General features: G+C 46.7%; 1 protein-coding gene across 1 annotated transcript in view; it reads right to left on the reverse strand.

Moving 5' to 3' along the window:
• B4galnt3 (beta-1,4-N-acetyl-galactosaminyltransferase 3) overlaps window positions 1-5,668 on the reverse strand; it is a 94,344-nt gene extending 88,676 nt beyond the window's left edge. Inside the window, exon 1 of the mRNA XM_051203864.1 lies at window positions 5,279-5,668. Coding sequence (XP_051059821.1) covers window positions 5,279-5,447 — 169 coding nt within the window. The 5' untranslated portion in view covers window positions 5,448-5,668. The remainder of the gene's footprint in view (window positions 1-5,278) is intronic.
• Between the last annotated feature and the right edge of the window lie 15,395 nt (window positions 5,669-21,063).

Raw genomic sequence — 21,063 nt, forward strand, 5'->3', positions numbered from 1 at the left:
AAGAGTGCCTAGTATGTACCCTGAACTGAGTACTAATTTGAAGGGGCCCACAGCATCCAAGTGATATAACAAATGTCAAGGTACAGAGAGGCAAGCAAGGCAAATAGATTCTTGGGAAACACAGTGTGGCAGACAGCAGGAGCTGTGTGGTCCTGTGCTGTGCTCTACTCTGGGAGGTCCCTTCCCAAGCTACACTATCCCTCCTTTGCCCACACATCTGCCTCATTTGCATCTCCCTGCAGAGCTCACTTCTCAGATTACCTCTGCCCTGGGTTACCTCTGCTACAGGAAGTTTGTATCCTTTTAAGTAGAATGGCTGTGGTAATATGGAGCACCTTGTTTGTCTGACATTGGTGGGTGTTCTTCCCTCCCCTAGTCTACTCAAATCAATCACAAATGATAAGGGCCAGCCGGAAATGTGGGGCAGGTCTTAGAGGCAACAACAGACAATTACTTTCCTAGGCTTGAGAGGACTTTGGGAAGGAACATGACAGACCCAACTCTGAAATAAAACCAGAATACAATATGAACACTTTCTCTCTGTGCTGGCTTCGTACCAAATGTCACCTGTTGGCTCTGACACCAGGTTGACCCCAACTGTAAGTCCATGATATAGCAAAGAACCTACAAAGCACTTTAGTGCAACCTCTGCCTTCCTGCAGAACCTTACCAGACCCAATATGAACAAACAGATGTAATGTGCTAAAGCCTACCTGAATGGAGAACCACAAACAGCCTGCTCAGAGCTGCTATTCACCCACTACACATCAACATAGCTGCACCAGTGATGAAGATACTGAAGCACTTAGGTGCACATCTAAATACAATAGTCACCTCAGGACCCCAGAGCAGCTTTTACCATCCAGCAATTTAAGGATTTATGGGGTGAGGCAAGGAGCTCTCAAGACCCTATTCCAACACCACTACCTGTCCTCAGGGTATGATTACACAGATCTTCTACTACAGCCCTTGCCTGTTCCATACAGCAATGTTATCCTACCCTAAAACTCATGATTGCTTTTCTGCTTTTGGTGAACTAGATGCCATGAGATTCAAAGTCTTGCACAGGAACTGGGATGTAGCTCATTTTTCATTTACCTACATACCTCCTTCTTGCCACACTCAGCTGCTCAATATTTCCAAATATGAACCTTTCCCTGGTTCCTGGTCTTTGTTCCTTTTTTTTTTTTTTTTTTTTTTTTTTGTCCTCCATCAGAATCCATCAGAATCTTCTTTTTCCTCCTTTCAGTTTTTTTGTTTCTTTGTCTGTCTGTTTGTTTATTTGTTTGTTGTGAGGTAGGGTCTTATGTAGCACAGGCTGGCCTTGAACTTCTGATCCTCCTGTTTCCACCTCAGAATTCTGTAACGGTATACACCACATCCAGTTCTATATGGTCTTGAGGCTCAGACCCAGAGCTTCATAAACAGGAGGCAAGCATACTACCAACTGAGTCACATCCCCAGCCTTAAGTCATCAGAACCTATTTTTACCTTGTGAGTGCTTTGTCTGCATCAATAAATGCACCATGCTATGCTGGAAGGGGCCCAAAGAGGCATCGGATCCTGTGTGCTGCTGGAACCCAGATCATTAGGAGATACCATGTTGATCCTGGGAATCAAACCTGGGTCCTCTGCAAGAGCAGCAAGGGCTCTTAACCAATGAGCCACCTCTCCAACCCCAGTTCATCAGAATTTAACCAACTTCTCACCATATCCCCAAATGTCTCCACTTCTATATTACTTGAAAGCTGTGTCCCATTTTCAGAAATATCACAACAATACCTACTTTCTACTTTTGAAATTTTTAGTGAATGTTTTCCAGACAGGGTTTCTCTGTGTAGTTCTGGCTGTTCTGGAACTCACTTTGTAGAACAGGCTGGCCTTGAACTCAGAAATCTACCTGCCTCTGCCTTCTAAATGCTGGGGTTAAAAGTGTGTACCACCTGATTGTGGGTGGTGCCATCCCTGGACTGGTGGTCCTGAGATGTATAAGAAAGCAGGCTGGGGGCTGGAGAGATGGCTCTGTAGTTAAGAGCACTGTCTGTTCTTCAGAGAACCCGGGTCCAATTCCTAGCACCCACACAGCAGCTCACATCTGTCTATAACTCCAGTTCCAGGGCTTCTGACACTCTCATACAGACATACGTGCAAGCAAAACACCCATGAACAGGAAGGAAGGAAGGAAGGAAGGAAGGAAGGAAGGAAGGAAGGAGGAAAGCAGGCAGGAAGAGAAAGATTGAGTAAGCCAAGAGGAGCAGGACCCCTCCATGACCTTGTCATCAGCTTCTGCCTCCAGGTTCCTGCCCAGACTTCCTTCAGTGGTGGACTATGAAGTGGAAGTATAAGCCAAATACACCCTTTCATCCCCAGTTCACTCTTGGCCCTGGTGTGTCATCATAGCAACAATACACCTGAGACACCATGGCTTGATCATCATGTCTAAATGACCTAGCACAGTGCTTTGTTTGAGCTATGTATTAAATAAACATCACTGAGTGAATGGCTGTAATTATTTTGGTCAAGAACCTCTTTTTCTATTTGTTAATAATTTTAGTTGTTTTCCTTTAAAGCTATTGCAGTTGTAGTTCTATCTTTTTCTGCATATGGATCCCAAATTGCACACCATCCGTATCTTAAACTACCAGGCTATTTTGGAAGATGGAGCAGGAAGTATGCTCCCCTGTCATTACTTTGCCACCCTAGAGGTTATGACTGCCATTCTCTATACACTTCTCCAGTGTTAAACCAGTACACCCTCACACAGGGACAAGCAAATGACAGGTTCTGGGCAGTGGAGACCAGCCTCACAGATGACAGGAAGGCAGGTGGTGGACTGAGTTGGCAGAGATTACTAGAAAGTGGCAGGGTGGTCCACTGGGGGCCAAGACGGGGCTCTGGTTGCTGTGGTTAAATCCTGGGTACAGCTGGGAGGGGCAGCTGTACTTCTCTGGTGGCTACTGGTGTGCAGGGTATGGAGGAGGGAACTCCAGCAACCCCCTTCCTACTTTTCCATTTCTAATTCCCTACTCCTTCCCCAGAGGAATAGCTCTGAGCTGGGAGGGACAAAGCAAAGAGGGAATTCTGATGAAAAACATCTGGGCTTCTTAATGTCAAAAAAAAAAAGACTGGGGGACAAGTCCAGCCATCCTCCAAATCTCACCCCATGAACGAATAAGGGCAGGACTAGAACTCATGTCACAGAGGATGGACTTTAGAGCCCTCAGAATCTAAGAAGAGGACACGGTGATCCTCAGTGCTTGAGCTCTTGTTAGGAATCACAACAAGGACTAGACATGGTAGCACATGCCTTCAATTCCAGCACTGGGATGGCAGAAGATCTCTGTGAGTTCGAGGCCAGCCTAGTCTACAGAGTCAGTTCCAGGGCAACCAGGGCTACACGGGAAACAAACAGGAAGAGAGGGAGGGAGGAAGGAAAGAAGGAAGAAGTCACAAGGAGGAAGACACCCTGTATGGCCACACCCGCAGTCAGCACTGGGGAGTTTGAGGCAGGAAGACATTGAAAGCAAGCCCAGATTGCCATACAGCAAGTTGCAGAGTAGCCTAGGCTACAGAGTGACTGCCTGTCAAAAAAAAGAAAAGAAAAGAAAAAGAAAAAGAAAAGAAAGAAACCATAAGGAACACTAAGTCAATTTTGGAATAAGACTCTGGGAACATATTTTTGGAGAAGGGTCATTTTGGAAAAAAAAATAATTTCTTAAATAAAAAATTAAAAACCCACAAGTCAGATCCACCGAGGAGAAAAACACAGCAGATTCAGAAACTGGTATGAAGAAGCCAGCGAGGTCCAGAGGCAGGGTGGGAGCCCGAGTGCAAACTTACTACGGCTAGCTGAGCCTGGTCTTGGACGAGAATGCACACCTGGGGTAGAGGGGAAGTGGAGAGGAGGGGCGGCAACCACTGACGGCAGGATCACAAAGCAACTGTTTTCCTGTCTAGTTTACATAGTTTCCCACTAGCCACGCTGGCACAGGGTGTCCCAAGGAGAAGAGGAAAGCTCTCAACCACCTGCCCCTGAGTGGCCATACTGAGAAGCCCTCTACAAAAAACAAAAGCTGAGGAGGGAGACTGAGGTCAAGGGGAGGAAGGATTCTATGTCAGGATACATGCCTGTGTCTGAGTGCAGGGTTCTTCCCCGGGGTGCAGGGCTCCCTGACCTCGGAAATGCAGAGCGGCAGAAGCCATGCAGTCTCTTATCCCAACTGAGAGGGACCCTGGAGGTCATAACCCAAATCCCTCTTTTCCTCTTGATCTCTTGTGACAGCCAGTCTCCTAGCTTACAGCCAGAATTATGTCCCTTGCCACAGAGAGATTGGGCTATAAACTTAGTTACTGAGACAATACTTTCTTCAGGGGCACCACGTACAGCTAAGGATAAAACTGTTGACCAAAATATCCACCAGGAGGGCATTCTTTGAGAGTCTTAAAACAGGAAAGTGAACTCAAGGAGAAGATAAATGAAAACTTCTTTAGGCTGGTGAAAGGCACCTGACCCTTCCGGAAACTTCCTTTCTGGCTACCAGATGACATTTTACTTTGGTAAGCCAATCAAAAAAAGTATACCGAAAGTCGCTGTGGATAATCATATCCATTGAAGAAGGGAAAGGCCGTTTCCTCACGTTTTCCTAAGCAGAAATTTGAGTGCTTTGGTGAACTATAAGCATGCATCTAACCACGGCAGGATCGCCTTGGGCGGGATCTAGAGATTTTGCTAGATCTTGCAAGGGCTTCAAACGCTTGAGGAGGCAGTCTGGACGGGCAGAGAACTACGCATACAGGAGGTGGGATACTTGGAAACGGTGGCGCGTGCGATGCGGAAAGGCTAGGCAGCTCTCTCGGAGGTGCGATTAAAAAAGAACCGCGGAAAGCTCGGCTGGAGAGGAAACAGGGAGCCAACCAACCACACACCAGCAAGCTGAGGGCAAAGTTGGGGCGGTGCCGACCGCAGCGTGCGGCCGAGTTTCGCCGTAGCCCTGAAGCCCGCGCTCGCTAACCGCGTGTTTCTCTATCCGCGATGCTGGAGTCCCGCACGGTGGAAGGTGCCCCAAACCTCTGCCAGCGTTCGGGGAGCCCCCGGAGAGTCCTGATCACACTCTGCCCTGGGCAGGCCAGAACCAGCGACCCACGGCTGCCCCCACTGGCCCGGGTCCCGGGAAAGCGCGGGGCGGCGCTGGCACCTGGAGTCGGCTGGGAGAGGCGGATCCGCGCCCCGGAGCGCCCGCCCACCTCCGCCGCCTCGATGGCCCCCGGCTCTACTTACTGCGATTCAGGGGGTTCCCGCCGGCTTGGGCGGACGCCACCAGCTCCAGATACAGAGTCCAGAGTCCCACCGATACCACGGCGACCAGCAGCAGCAGCCGGAAGCGCCTCCTCAGCAGCTTGATCGGGCGCAGGGGCAGTATCAGCGGCGTGGCGCGGGTGCTCCCCATGGCTCTGCGCCCAGCCGGCCACCCAAGCACGGGCAACCCCGCACCCGCCGACCCGACCCGGCTCCGCCGTTCAGGGTGGCGCGCAAGCGGTCTCCCCCGATCGCTCTCCAGCCGGCCAGCCGCTCATGCTCCGCGCGCTGGGGTCTCTCGGGCCGCGGAGCCCGGCTCCTCCTCCCCAAGTGTCCACTCCACGCCTCTCCTCGTCGCAGGCCCGCCACCTCCCTCCCTCCCTCCCTTCTCGTTTGCTCCTGCACCCTGCCTAGGAGGCTCCTAGGTGCCCACCGGCTCCTGAGCTCTCTTGCTGCAGTTTGGATGCTTTATGCCGGCTGCGAGCATTACCTTACACCCTACCTGTCCCGCCTCCGCCTCGGCCCCGCCCCCCTCCCAGGCACAGGTGGGCCCTGCCCCCTAGAGACTGAGAGCTGGCGAGAGGTGGGGCCAGAGAGCTGGTCCCTGGCGCTTGGGGTTATGTGGGATGTGTGATGAGGGAGATGTGAGAATGAAAGAAGATTCGAGTTGAGTCGTGGACTCTGACCGAAGGAAACCCAGTCACCGCCAAGATATTTGATATCTGAGGGTGCTCCTTCGAAGCTGGTGTGGAGGTGAGACTCTTTTTTGTAGGAGTGACCTCATGACTTTGGCCCCAGGTCCTTTTTCTGCCTTCAATGATCCTAGCCCCAATGGACACTCAGCCTTGACTCTGTCTTCCAAGTCAAATTTGAATACCGTTCTTTCCTGGCCACAACTACACTCTGAAAGATATCAGGGGAGCTTTAACAAGGAGTTTCCCCCAATTTTGGGTGGAAGAGATGCTGGAGAATTAAAAAACAAAAAAAAAGAAAGACTGGAGGGGCAACTCAATAGTAGACCGGTAGCATGTAGGAGGTCCTGGGTTCCATTTCCAGAACCATAAAATAAGAAAATGAAGAGTGGGGTGGACTTGTAGAGATGGCTCATCCACAGAGTGCAAAGTGCTCTCTATAGGACCTGAGCTGGGCTCCCCTGTGGTATAATTTAAGAAAAGCGGCACAACAGGATTCAAGCAGGATTTTTTATTAGGGAAAGGGAAGCAAGGAGACTGGCCTCTGGAGACAGGAGCAACAGGAACGAGGGAGGGAGGGAAGGAAAGGGAGGGAAAGGAAGGAAGGGAGAGAGAAGAGAGGGGGAATGGGAGGAACAGACAGAGGGAGAGAAAGAGAGAAGGATGGGAGGTGGGCAGGGCCCTTTTTAAGTGGGAACCTAGCGAATGTGCACAGATGATGCTTAGTGGCTGCATCTGCCGGCGTATCCTGTCAGAACGTCAAGGACAGGCCAGTACTGATGCCTGAATACTAACAACCTGTAAGTCTAACTTTCTCTTCTAGCTTCTGCTGCAACCTCCACTCATATGTATATACCCACACAGAGACACACATGTGTACATAATTTATAATAAAATAAAATATTTTAAAAAGAGGAAAAAAATGAAAGGGAGCCCATACCACTGTTGGATATGCATTGTTTCCTTCTGAGTCCCTCTTTTTCTTCCAACCCTCATGCTTAATCCTTTATTAAAATACCTTTAATAATCTGGAGCTCTACTTCACACACACACACACACACACACACACACACACACACAGAATGAAAAGGGGGCGGGAATTACTCAGGGTTGAAAGGATCCTGCAGATACTCCACATTCCAATGCCCTGACTTTAGGCAGAGAAAGCAGTATTATCTGATTTAAATGAGATAGTTAAAAACCCAGACAGGCAGAGTGAATTGTCAGAGGTCACCCGGCAGGTGGAGGCTCAATTTTCCACTCTTGTGGAGAAAAAAATGTCAGAAAAATGTGGAGAGAGCTGAGCATGGTGACAACACCTGTGATTCCAGGGGCCAGAGGTAAATGCAAGGAGGACCTGAAATTCAAATCTTCAGCTACATAGTTGAATTTGAGGCCAGCCCAAGATACATAAAAATGCTCCCCTTGCCCCACAAAACAAAACAAAAACATTGGAAGAGGAGGAAAAGTGGAAGGCCCCAACATGTCCCAGGATATATTAAAATCTAGCACATACCATGCAAATGCTGCAGATGTCTACAGGTCTAAGTATACGTCCTCACTCTGGTTCTTCAGTAGAAGTCCCTAGGAAGTGTCCATGTGATGTTCTAAAGCCACCTATGGAAGCTTTGGATGATTGCTCATTTGTTCGGTTGCCAAACATCCAAAGCAGGAAGGCAGTTTGTTCAAGCTGGCCTGAGTCTGGAGAGAAGGAGCTGGGACCTCTATAAGGTCTCTCTTTTATTGGTAGCGGCAGCGGCACTGCTGGGTGTTAGGCTGACTCACTTGCAGCATTTTATCACGGAAATGGGTGGTAGCCTGTTCCCTACTATGACTCTCCTGAAAGTCATTGAATCATTGATTCAACCAAATGTGTGAAGCACCGGTATGTGGGAGCTGGGAGAGATGGGAAACAGTAAGCGTGTGGTCTCACTGAGTAGAAAAGATATTTCATAGAAAAGAAATCAGATACTTTAAAGGTCAGATTTCTGGCCCAAGCAGTAAGCTTCCTAGAAATTCAGAAGAATGAAACCACCTTGTATCTCTCAACCTTGTGCTCTATCTTCTCACTTTTTCTCTTTGTTTACTCGCTAAGGACTGGACTCATGTCTTGTGCACTCTGAACATACGCGACACCCCTGAGCCACATCCTAGCCCCGTGTTCTGTTCTTATAACTTCCCTGAATAAGATGGAGGTGTGGGGGGAGGAAGGAGGTTCTCAGGGGTTCCCGTCTCCTATCTTCAGTCCACTTTCCTGCTGCATGTCTCTGTGGTGCCCTGCCTGCTCTACACTCCTTGGCATGCTGGCAAGTGCTCAACCACTGATTTACACCCTAACTCCTACATTCCTTTTTTGACTTCTGGTGTTATCACAGACTTGGCATACAGGTTTCTTTCCTGATCAGCTGAACTCCAGAGCTAAGTATATGGATTGAAATACTCATACTAACCCACATACACAGGATAATATATTGAGTATATTGTTAATAATGTCTTTTGTTGGTGTGTCTACTAGATACTAATTCTTCAGATATCTTTTGGTGACTTTTTACCGTCTAACCCTGAGCCTGCCAAAACCCAGAGTCACAATGCAGAGGCTTCACTAGAAAAAAAAAATAATAATAATTTACATCCAATTACCTGTAGTACCACTTGGGAAGAGCTTTCTCTTGGTTTGGGCTTGACAATGATAGTGTCAGGGCAAGCCATGCCACAGAAAAGGTCTTTTCTGATTATAGAAGCTTTGAAAGAAAGGTCAAAGGCAGGCTTCCTAAAGTGGGCCAAGGTCAGCCTGGAGACGGGATTCTGGGGATAAGGGATACAGAAGGGAAGAGTGAGCTGTATCTCAGTGGTAGAGGATGTGTTGAGCATTCACAAACCCTTGGGTTTGAGCCCCAATGCAGGTGAGTGCACATGAACATAGGCATCCCCACCCCTAACTAATAATCTTTAAAGTAAGAGGAAGGGAAGCTGGTCGATGGTGGCATATGCTTCTTATTCCAGTACTCGGGAGGCAGAGGCAGGCAGATCTCTGTCAAGTTTGAGGCCAGCCTGATCTACAGAATGAGTTCCAGGACAGCCAGGACTGTTTCACAAAGAAACCCTGTCCTGAAAAACAAAACAAAAGAGAACAAAAAGAGAAGGTGATGGAATGCATATGATATGAAAGCAGAAGGAAAACTAGGGGGAGGAAGAATAATAGAGGGGCAATAAATGATGGGAAGAGTCACTGTGGGTGAGGGCTAAATTAGAACAAACAATGGTGTGTGTGTGTGTGTGTGTGTGTGTGTGTGTGTCATAATAAAATGCATCACTTGATATACTAAAGTCTAAAAGAAATTAATTATTTTAAAAAGGAAGGGAAGGGGCCAGGTGATAGTGGCACACACCTTTTATCCTAGTGCTTGGGAGGCAGAGGCAGGCAGATGCCTGTGAGTTTGAGGCTAGCCTGGTATACAGAATGAGTTCTGGGACAGCTTCCAAAGCTACACAGAGGAACCCTGTCTCAAAAAATCCAAAAGGAAAAAGAAAAAAGAAAAGGAAGAGAAGGATAGGGGATAATGCACACCTTTAATCCAAGCATTCAGGAGAAAGAAGTAGGTGAATCTCTGTGAGCTGGAAGCCAGCCTGGTCTACAGAGCAAGTTCCAGGACAGCTAGGGCTACACAGAGACCCCGTAAAAAAAAAAAAAAAAAAAAAAAAAAAAAAGATAAGAAGAATGCCCAATAACCTATAGGTAGGGTAGCAACAATGCCTAAGATAGAACAATTCTGTAAAAGAAATGTATCTTTTAGACTTATTTTACTTTATGCATATGAATGTCTTGTGTGCATGTATGTACAACATGTGTGTAACTCAGAGATCGGAAGAGAGCAACCTGGAGTTGCAGATACTTGTTACCCACCATGTGGATGATGGGAATTGAACCCCAGTCCCCTGGAAGAAAAAGCAAGTACTCTTAACCACAGAGCTATCTCTCCAGCCCCTACAGAGCAACTAGTATTCTACTACATAGAGATACACTAAGCAGCGGGCTAGGGATGTAGAGTGTTAACCTAGCATTCACAAGGCCCTAGGCTCAGATCCTAGTACTACATCAAACTAACCCGTAATCCCAATACTCCAGAGGTGGAAGCAGGAGAATCAGAAATTTAAGGTCATCCCAGGCTACATGGTGAATTTGAAGCCAGCCTAGGATACATAGCAAGAGCCTGTCTCAAATCCTGTATCACCCAAAATGAACAAATAAATTAAGAAAGTAGATAAGTAACTGTGCTAGAGTGTTCTTCACCTTGACAAAGCTTCATTTTTTTCTCTCTTTCTCTCTCTCAACTCATGCAAATCATTTATAGATAAGCAATTGGTTTTACTGGTTCACTTCACAAAGGTATTAAATACTAGATGTTGTGTAGGCAACTCACCGTTCAGAGATGGGGAATCAAAGGGCTTGTGACGATAGCCAGACACCATGACCTGCATCTCTGGCCTAGTCTGTATCTTACAGGAGCTCTAACCCAAAAGCTCTGACTTCAGCTTCGCGAACACATTTCTTTCTTGTTGTTCTGGGGGTGGAACCCAGAACCTTGTGAACGCTTTTACACTGAGCTGAAGCAGAAGCCCTGAGGTCCAGTGTATTTTTATTCCTGCTTTGTATATGTTACTTCCAGGAAGTGGAAGTTCCCCTGGAGAAATAAATTCACCTTGGAAACTCTGAGATCTTTCAGCACATCTGCAACTCATTCAGACCTGCCCTGCCCCTCATCCTCATCAGTACCACCTGCCCTCTTCTTTAGCAAGAACATCTTCATTCCCATCCATGGTTTCCTGGGTCCATCATCTACAAATAATTTTATAGAGTTTCCTTCTACAGGGTCGTTTCCAGGAGCAAGCAGAAACTCTTACTGAATTAATTGCTTATTGTGTTATTGCAACAGGGTCTCAGTATGTCACCCAGGCTAGACTCTCAATTCCTGGACTGAAACAATCCTCTTGCCTAGCCCCGCCAACTCTCACCAGCTGGCACCATAGGCATGCTTCACCACACCACACCACACCACACCAGAATTGAACTCTCCTTCCTGGCCTCTTCACTTACTTTCCAGTATGGTCAGGCCCTTCCAACTGGATGATGGGATAAACAGCAGGAACCCTGCTGGAACCCCATGTCTGTGACCTTACACAGTTTTGCATACTAGACAGGAAAAGTGATGAATGTTTGCCATCTCTATTGATGAATATGTGCAAGATTAGCAGGGTTAGTGGTGCCAGATAGCAAGGAGGCTAAAAGAGAAGAATCTCAAATTCAAGATCTGGCTGGGCTACAGACTGCATTCAAAGGCAGCCTCAGCAAACTTAGCAAGATCCTATCTCAATGTTATGTTTCTGTATGCTTGTCGTTTTTTATTTTTTGAGACAGAGTTTGTAGCTTTGGAGCCTTCCTGGAACTCACTCTGTAGACCAGGCTGGCCTCAAACTCACAGAGATCCACCTGCCTCTGCCTCCCAAGTGCTGGGATTAAAGGCATGCACCACCACTGCCAAGCAGCTTGGTTTTGTTTATTTGTTTGTTTTAATATAGAAGAGACCTGGAAATAGAGAATTTGTCTAGCATTTGTGGGTTTTATATCAATCCCCAACACTGAAAATAAAGTGCACGATTAAGTCATAAAGAGTTTAAGGGTGCTGAGCATGATGACAGTTTATTAGTCCCAGCACTTGGGAGGCAAAAGCAGGCAGATCTCTGTGAGTTTGAAGCTAGCCTCATCTACTTAGTGAGTGCCAAACCAACTAAACCCTGTCTCAAAAACAAAACAAACAAACAAACCACAACCAACTCCGTGCTGTTTTATTTTGGTTTTGGTTTTTTTCAGACAGGGTTTCTCTGTCCTGGAACTTATTCTGTAGACCAGGCTGGCCTTGAACTCACAGAAATCCTCTTGCCTCTGCCTCCTGAGTGCTAGGATAGAAGGCATGTGCCATTACCACCATCTGGCAAAAATCCATACTTAAAAAAAAAATCAAAGAGACAAAGAGTTACAGAAAAGAGGGTGACATTGTTTTGCTCAAATCAAAATGAAGTTCACATGCTAGAGAAATCCTCAGTAATTCACATACTAGGAGATCATGACTTTGCCATCCCCCCCCCCCATCCCAGGTTTTGACACAGTATTCAGGGAACGGTAGGGAGGTATTTCCAGAGCAGAAGTGTTGTGCTTTGAAGTTATCCATTGAGCAATCCATTGCTCGGACATTCTTCCTTTTCCAGTTCAAAGTGAGAATGCACCCTACACACCCATTATTTTTTAGACAGGATTTCATGTAGTGCAAGCTGGCCCCAAACTCCCTTCGGTACATAAGGATGACTTTGGACATCTGATCCTCCTGCCTTCACCTCCCAAGAGCTAAGATTACAAGTATGTACCACCATGCCCAGTTTATGCTTTGCATTTTGAAATTGGGGCTCATGCTGTAACAGGCTGGCTCAAGGTCTTCCTGCCTCGGCCTCTGGGATGCTAGTGTCACTGGCAGGGTTGTTTGTTAGTTTGTGCAGATCAAACTTTGAGCCTCATACACGACAAATGTGTGAGTTACAAGCCCACACTTTCTCTTCTAGTTGATCAAGTCTGACCCTAGCATGCCACCATGGCTGGTTTATGTGCTGCTTGGGGTCAACTTTGTGCACATTGGGAAAACATTCTATGCACTGAGCTGTATCTTAACTCCTGCTTCTAAATCATTACAACCTCACTTTCTGCCTTCCACCAGTAAAGGAGATTCCCCAGAAATTCACCAGGCACTTATGGGAGGGGAGTACAGTTTTATTTGCTGGGGCTTTTCAATAAAATAATATCAATTAGTTTCCTCCACTGAGGTTTGCTTTGTTGCTAGGAAGCACAGAGGATACAGGTAAAAACCATTCTTCTCCCTTCTCCTCTCCCTGCCCACATCTTTTTAGGGCATTGACACCAAGTCTTTAGGTCATGCATGACAAGCAGCTCTACTCCTGAGCTACACTCCTAGAAAAAGTCATTTTGATTTCTCTTTATTTTTAATTTTTAAACTACGATTGAAAGTTTAGTTTATCACCTTGGACAAAGAAAACTCTTGATTCCTCCTTAGTTGATGCAGGAGAGTTTCCCTGAAGCCCTACTTCCTGTTTCTCTGATCTTTAAACCCTGCTCAGGAAGCTGCAGGTCATAGCCAGCGAGGAGCACTCACCTAGCATGCTTGAAACACTGGAACCCATCCTTGTGCGTGCGCGTGTGTGTGTGTGTGTGTGTGTGTGTGTGTGTGTGTGTGTGTGTGTCAGAGTTGGGAGTTGGTAGGAGTTCTAAACCCTACTTGAAAGACACTCCCTTGCCTTTCTCCAGAAGGACACTCTACTGCCTGCATCCTGCAGTCTGATACTATGGTGGAGAATGTGAAACTGCTTAGAGCAGCAACTCTGAGCAGAACCACTGATGAGTCTAAGCAGAATCTTACATGTCCCCAAGTCATGTCTACCAGCTAGTTATGTGGCTTGCCATTCCTCTATTCCTCTAAGCAGTTTCCAGCCACCAGTGAGCACTTGACAGCTTTTCCTTGTCCTGCCAGGATGTATTTCGCAGGCTCAGTTCTCACAAGTTTGCACAAACACAGGAGTTTGCACTCGCCCTTAGGGAGAAGCACAAACCATGGAGCCAGAGCAGCTCCTCGACAGTCAGCTCTCTGGCGCCACCTTCTGCATCTCTGAGGATGTTCCCAGCGTTTTCAGAATAGGCTGTAGGGCACTGTGTCCTTTCATCGTGACATGAGCACTTCTTTTGTTTTTGGTTTGGTTTGGTTTGGTTTGGTTTGGTTTGGTTTGGTTTGGTTTGGTTTGGTTTGGTTTGGTTTGGTTTGGTTTGGTTTGGTTTGGTTTGGTTTGGTTTGGTTTGGTTTGGTTTGGTTTGGTTTGGTTTGGTTTGGTTTGGTTTGGTTTGGTTTGGTTTGGTCTGAGACAAGATCTTTCTCTTAGCCCCTGCTGGCCGGGAACTCATTGTGTAGCTCTATCTGGAGTTCAGTGCTCATCGATCCTCCTGCCTCTGCTTTCCAAATGCTGGAGTTATGGGCATGGCTTTTGACCTTGTTTTCAACTTCCTGTGACCTGCATGCCTCATCAGCATCCAGCTGAGAAATCATTCAATAAACATTCCTTTTTACTTGAGACAAACAGTCCTTGACTGTCCTGGAGCTTGGTGTGTAGACCAGGCTGGCCTCGAGTTCAGAGATCCACCTGCCTCTGCCTCCCGAGTGCTGGGATTAGAAGCATATGCCACCTCCTCCTGACATCAATAAACATTCTGTAGTAATGGAAACCATACTTACTCTCTAGTCACATGACTCTGTCTCCTCGACAGAGATTCCCTTGTAAAGTGGGAATGGTCCAGCTTGAAGCTGTAGCTCAGTGGCTGAGCACTTGTCTAATGAGTTCAAAGCTTGGGATTCAAATTCCAGAATTAGGGGTGAGGGGAAAGAGGAGGAGAGGAGGAAGAGGAGGATTGGGGGAGGGGAGGAGGAAGAAGAATGAAAGTGAACATATCTATACTGCATTCCTGCTTTACCTTTCTGGCTTTCATATTGTCCCTCAAACACAATTGCACCTACTCACCTGCCAGGATCGTTCCTTGCTGGCACCTTGGACAAATGGCCCCCCTCACTGCTACATTAACCTACCTTCTGCTTTGCTGGGAAAGGACAATGGTTCTAAAACCCAGTACATGTGCCAAGTGTCACAAAACGGCAGCAGCACTCAAGCCCCGGGCAGTTTTTGAAAACCTTCTTTGTCTAGGTCCACTGGTCCAGGCTGTAAACCCGGTAAGAGAGCCCAGTCGAGCCACTCAATGCTCAATCAGTGCAGCGCCTCAGCGGCGGGTCTCGATTTCCAGACAGCGAATGGGCACTGATGCAAGTCGGAGCGGCTGGTTTAGGGTTTCTCAGCTACGTTATCTAAGGACCGGCTGCTTGGGATTTGATCAGGGCAGGTTTGGGAGAGAGGCAGACGCCGGCTTCTCCCCAGAACAGACTGCTCTTTGAGCCCTGCCGCCACCGGGACTGGGGATGGAAAAAAGAAAACAAAAATCCCCACTGTATGTGGTTTTCTGGAATTTAGTTTGGCCCTGGAGGGGGAAAATTGGAGAACAACATTGCTCTCAGACTCCCCACGCCCTCTGCAGGCAGCAAACCCCACGAAAGCCTTGTCAAGGCTGGGAAAAGAAAGGGTGAGACAAAATTTCCCACCCTATCGGCAGAGTTGTAGGCTCCCATTTCATTCCTAGGGAAACAGTAAGATGCTGAGGGGAAAAGCCAGATTTGACAGCATGTATGGTGTTTCTCTGAAGCACAGGGATGGAACCCAGGACCTCCTACATGCCAGACAAGATCTCCATCCCTGAGCCACACCCCACCCAGTCCTGGGAGTTCCCTATAAAGCCTGTTTGCAAGTCCCCATTGAAAGCAGGCATTCTCATCTGGCTAAGGTCTGCAAAAAGGAAGTGACTTTAGCTCCCATTTTGGCTCCCTCATCCATACCTGTATACTCAGTATGGGGGAGGGGAGGGGGAGGATGGTGATGGCAGAGGAGGGTCAGTGGGTGCTGAGGACAAGCAGAGGCCTCCCAGAGAAAATGGATGGTTGAGTTCATCTTAGCTCCCAAAACAGTCTTCTGTCTTGAGGATTCTGCTATTCCTCCAGGAGCCTTACTCTCAGAGGGCTGTCAGGATGGCTAAAAAGAGATGTGTGTGGTAGGGCCTTGTATTCTATCATCCTGTGTCTCTAAAAGCAAAACAGGGGTTGGGGATTTAAGTCAGGGGTAGAGAGCTTGCCAAGCAAGTTTAAAGCCCTGGGTTTCATCCTCAGCAAAAACTTTGGGAAGGAAGGAGGGAGGGAGGGAGGGAGAGAGAGAGAGGGAGGGAGGGAAGGAAGGAAGGAAGGCAGGCAGGCAGGCAGGCAAAGGAAGCCAATCGTGGAGGCTCGAACCTTTGAGCCCAGCACCAGGAGACAGAGGCAGGCTAATCTCTGCGAGTTTGAGGCTACCCTGGGCTACAAGAGAGTGAATAAATCTAAAAGAGAAACAGAGCTCACACAAGTTCCAGGACAGCTCGAGCTGTTACACAGAGAAACCTGGTTTCAAAAAAACCAACAACAGAAACAAAACAAGCAAAAAACCAACAGAATCTTTCTATATATTCCTAGCAGAACTGATACTAACACTTACTATGAAGCCCATGCTGGTCTCAAACTTGCAGAAATCCTCCTGCCTCAGCCTCCCCATAACAGAGATTATAGGTGTGTGCCTCTGTTTCTGGCTGCTTCTTCAGAGGATCTCAGAAATTTCAGAGCAGCCTCTGAATAGCTTGCCTCACATGCGTTGTCTGCCTGTTAGCTCTGCTTTTTTCAGGGTGTCACAGCTACCCTGGCCCTCACATTGAACATTGTCTTAGCCTTCTCTTAAATGCCATGCTATCCTTAAGGGAGGTGACCACTGCTTTGAAGACCTCTTAGAAAGCTGGGCATGATAGTACAAACCCATAATCCCACCAATCGAAGGCTGAATCAAGAGGGTCACCTGCTTGAGGCTAGCCTGGGGTACATAGCGAGACAAACAAAATTGACTTTTTGGAAAAGAAACCATGGCATCAGTAAGCATAGTTAAAGCATGAGAACCCTAAGGAGAGGATGTGGGTAACTTACTGCTTGAACCGAATGCTCCTCAAAAGTTCAGTGCTGGGACTTTGGAGATGAGGCCTACTAGAGTATCTTCAGGTCATTGGGAGTGTGTCATCGGAGGGGTGACCTGGTTGCTCTTTTTCTGAGTCCTGTTCTTCTGTTTTGCTTTGTTTTGTTTTGAGACAATGTCATGTAGCCCCAGATGGTCTCAAACTGACCATGTAGCTGAGGCTGGACTTGGATTCTGAACTTGCTGCCTCTACCACCCAAGTACTGGGATTCCAGGTGTGTGCCACCATGCCCAGCTGACATGAGTTTCCACCATGATGTCCTGTCTTGCCACAGATCCAAAGCAATAAGACCAACTGACCATAGACAGAAATCTCCAAAACAGTGGCCCCAACAAAACTTTTTTCTTTGTAAGTTGATTACTTCAGACATTTGTTATAGTAACAGTAGGCTGGCTAATTCGTGTGTGTGTGTGTGTGTGTGTGTGTGTGTGTGTGTGTGTGTATTCACACAAGTGTGTGATGGCTCAGTGAATAAAAGCACTTGCCTCTCAAACCTTGAATTTAATCTGCAGACACCACACTCCATAGAACTAACTTCTAAAGTTGTTCTCTAACATCCACACATGCACATAGACACCACATCCACACATGCACATAGACACCACATCCACACATGCACATAGACACCACATCCACACATGCACATAGACACCACATCCACACATGCACATAGACACCACATCCACACATGCACATAGACACCACATCCACACATGCACATAGACACCACATCCACACATGCACATAGACACCACATCCACACATGCACATAGACACCAGAACCCTCTCATGCATACATAAAATACACAGAGAGGGAAGGAGCTCAGAGGAACATGCAAAGAATATTGTTTTTAAATCCAAGGTTATGATGGCTTAGCAGCATCTGCTGCTCTTACAGAGGACCCAAGTTCAGTTCCTAGCACCTACATGGTGGCTCACTGCCATCTGTAACTCCAGTTGTGGGTCTCTTCTGCATATGTGAAAATATACATAAACATAGGCAAACACTTACACACATAAAAAAATAAATCTTCCTTTAAATATCCCAGGTAAAATGTCCCAGGAACACCAACACTAGAAAAGGAGTGTGGAGGTGCAAGAAATGCTGAAGTGAGAGGCCGGGGAGCAGCCTAGGATGCAGGGAGGCCAGAGTCCATGCCCATACCCAGGTGGCATAGGCAGCAGTCTCAGAGTCAGGGTTTGGGATGAGAGGACTAGCTACCAGGAGAGATGAGATGCGCCTGCACTGGAGAAGGGGTAGGGAGCGAGAGACAACTGGGCAGGCTGCCTTTGGCTGAAACACAGACTTTCAGAGATGAAAACAAAATATGCTTCAGGAAAGAGAACACATAGCAAAGGAAGAGTCACACGGTTGTTTCTGAAGGGAAGGAGCTTATTGCTTTGACATAAACTAAGGCAGAGAACATGGTCGTTAGCACAGAGAACAGAGCTCTTTCCGGCAGAAGCTAGCAGGAGCTGGTCTGGGAAGTGGCACAGCAGATACAAGGCTAGAGGGGCCAATATGCTAATCTAAGTAAAAGAGCTCCAGACAGATCAGTCTAGACTGATCATGGAGCCCGAAGCCAAATGAAATCTTATAAAAGCTTATGTGATGATACACGACATTAGGCTCATTCAGATTCTGGGTCCTGCATTTAATATTTAATTGTCTCTCCAAATGTCAAGGCAAGGTTGACAATTAAAAGGAGCTGAGGCAGCCAGCATACTCATATTAAAGTTGTACTAATTTAAGATTAGCACTTGCATTGTTAAATGCTGAGGTGACTGGTGGCTATGACAGCAATGTGCCAAAACAGATTATCATAAAGCCAGCACAAGGCCAACAGGAAACTCTGGGACAAGTACAATCACTGCAGCTAGCCATGTCAGAAGGAAGTCACAGACTCAGGGATAGTGGCCAGAGGGTACACTGGACCACCGTATTACTTACTACAACTGAATACAAATGTATACTTACCTAAAAGATAGAGACAAATGAGCTGACTAGTCAGCATAATAAAAGTTATATTTAGCCAAACCAAAAGCATAGTTATCAACATGAAATTCCTATATCATAATAACCTAGTATCTATTTTAATTGGTTCTACTAATATGTGGATAAATACAACTCTGTGTGTATAAGAGAGAGAGAGAGAGAGAGAGAGAGAGAGAGAGAGAGAGAGAGAGAGACTATGCCAGCCAAGATGGAAGGAAGATAGGATGTCAAGGAAGTCAGCAAATAGAAACAATCACAGGTGCCACTTGAAGGTCAAGCTCCCTGAAGGCCACTGAGGCAAGGCCTTACTCCATACAGTCCACTTTAAAAGTGCTTATTATGGTCTGTCATCCCAAGGCACAGTGGACCATCTCCAACACGAGGAACAGTCAGACCATTTGCTTGGCTATGCTGTGACATCACTAGGATATCAGGTGATTACACAATGGCCCCTGAAGTCCAAGGTGGATTCACAGTTGCCATGTATAGGGCTAATTGGAAACTAAGCCACCAGCCCAGTACAAAAGTAGAGAATTTCACAGTTTTTAGCCATAAAACAATATTTTGTTTGTTTTGTTTTCTTTTCTAGAGTTGAGGACTGAACCCAGGGCCTTGTGCTTGCTGGGCAAGCTCTCTACCCCTGAGCTAAATCCCCAACCCCCAAAACAATGTTTTTTTGTTTTTTATTTATTTTCTTACTTTTATTACATATACAGTGTTCTGTTTGCATATCTGCCTGCACACCGAAAGAGGGCACTAGATCTCATGATAGATAGTTGTGAACCACTATGTGCTTGTTGGGAATTGAACTCATGACCTCTGGAAGAGCAGTCAGCACTCTTAATCTCTGAGCCATCTCTCCAGCCCCCCAAAACAATGTTTTTATATGGGGATTTATCGCTCTTTTAAAAAACATTTTCTTTGCAGTGCCTCCTTTGAAATGGCAGCCAACTCCTCCTTCCACTTTTATCCTTTCTCCTGGGCCCCCTTAATCTTGCCTAGCCTGGACCCATTTTGGCCCTGTACCTTCCCCATTTAGAGGGGCAGATGACACCAACTGCGACTTGCTGCAATTCCGACAGATTTCACTGGCTATCAATCCAGCTCAATAAACCCTGCTTTGTGACTTGTCATTCAGTAGTAGAACATGTGCCTAGCATGTGCAAGACCCTGGTTCTCAGCCCCCAAATCAAGAACCACATATACATACACACACACACACACAGAGAGAGAGAGAGAGAGATCCAAACATTCGCTCATTCACTCTCCTCAAGCCTTCTATCATATTGAAGGCCATGTTTCTTTCAGTAGATGGCTTTGGTTTATCTCTAGGAGATACAGGGCATTTACCCCCGTTAGATCACTAACTCATCTACTTTCACTGTCTCTATCAGCATTGGATCTCATTTGTTCCAGTATCTTTTTTTTGTTTGTTTTGTTTTGTTTATTTTTTTACAATCAGGGTTTTGCTATGTCACCCTGGCTGCCCTGGAACTCACTTTGTAGACCAGACTGCCCTTAACTTATGAAGATCATGCCTGCCTCTCCCTCCCATGTGCTAGGATTAAAGGCATGCACCTCCACTGCCTGGTCCCAGTGTCTTTCTTATCAATAGTTCCTCTTATTCTTCTATCTTGAATTCCTTTTTCCCCAGCCTAAAATTGGAAGGGGGTCTCAAGGACTGTCTTCTCCATAAAGTTGGGGTACATGCACTACCCACCATGTGGGTAAGTTTTCTTTTTCTTTCTTCTTCTTTTTTTAAAATGTGCATTAATGTTTTGCCATGGGTATTGGGTCCCCTGGAACTGGACTTAAAGACAGTTGTGAGCTGCCATTTGGGTGCTGGGAATTAGACGTGAGTCCTCTGGAAGAGCAGCCATTGCTCTTAACTGCTGAGCCATCTCTCCAGGACCCATGTGGGTAAGTTTTCAATAGCCTTCCTGTAGCCTCCATGTGTCCAGCTATCAATAATCTCAAAATCTTACCTTTTTGGTTGGTTTTCTGTTTGTTTGTTTTGTTTGAGGCAGGGTTTCTCTGTATTGCTTTGGAGCCTGTCCTGAAACTAGCTCTGTAGATCAGGCTGGCCTCAAACTCACAGAGATCCTTCTGCCTCTGCCTCCCCAGTGCTGGGATTAAAGGCGTGCGCCACTTAACACCCAGCTGGAACATTTGTTTAACTTTGTGAAGTTGTGTGACTTTGCCTGCCTAAACACCTGATTGGTCTAATAAAGGGCTGAACATCCAATAGCTAGTTAGGAAAAAGGATAGGCAGAGCTGGTAGGCAGAGAGAATAAATAGGAGAAGAAATCTGGGAAGAAAAGAT

The sequence above is a fragment of the Phodopus roborovskii genome, unplaced genomic scaffold (assembly GCF_943737965.1).
Source record: "Phodopus roborovskii unplaced genomic scaffold, PHOROB, whole genome shotgun sequence".
Classification (NCBI taxonomy): Eukaryota; Metazoa; Chordata; class Mammalia; order Rodentia; family Cricetidae; genus Phodopus; species Phodopus roborovskii.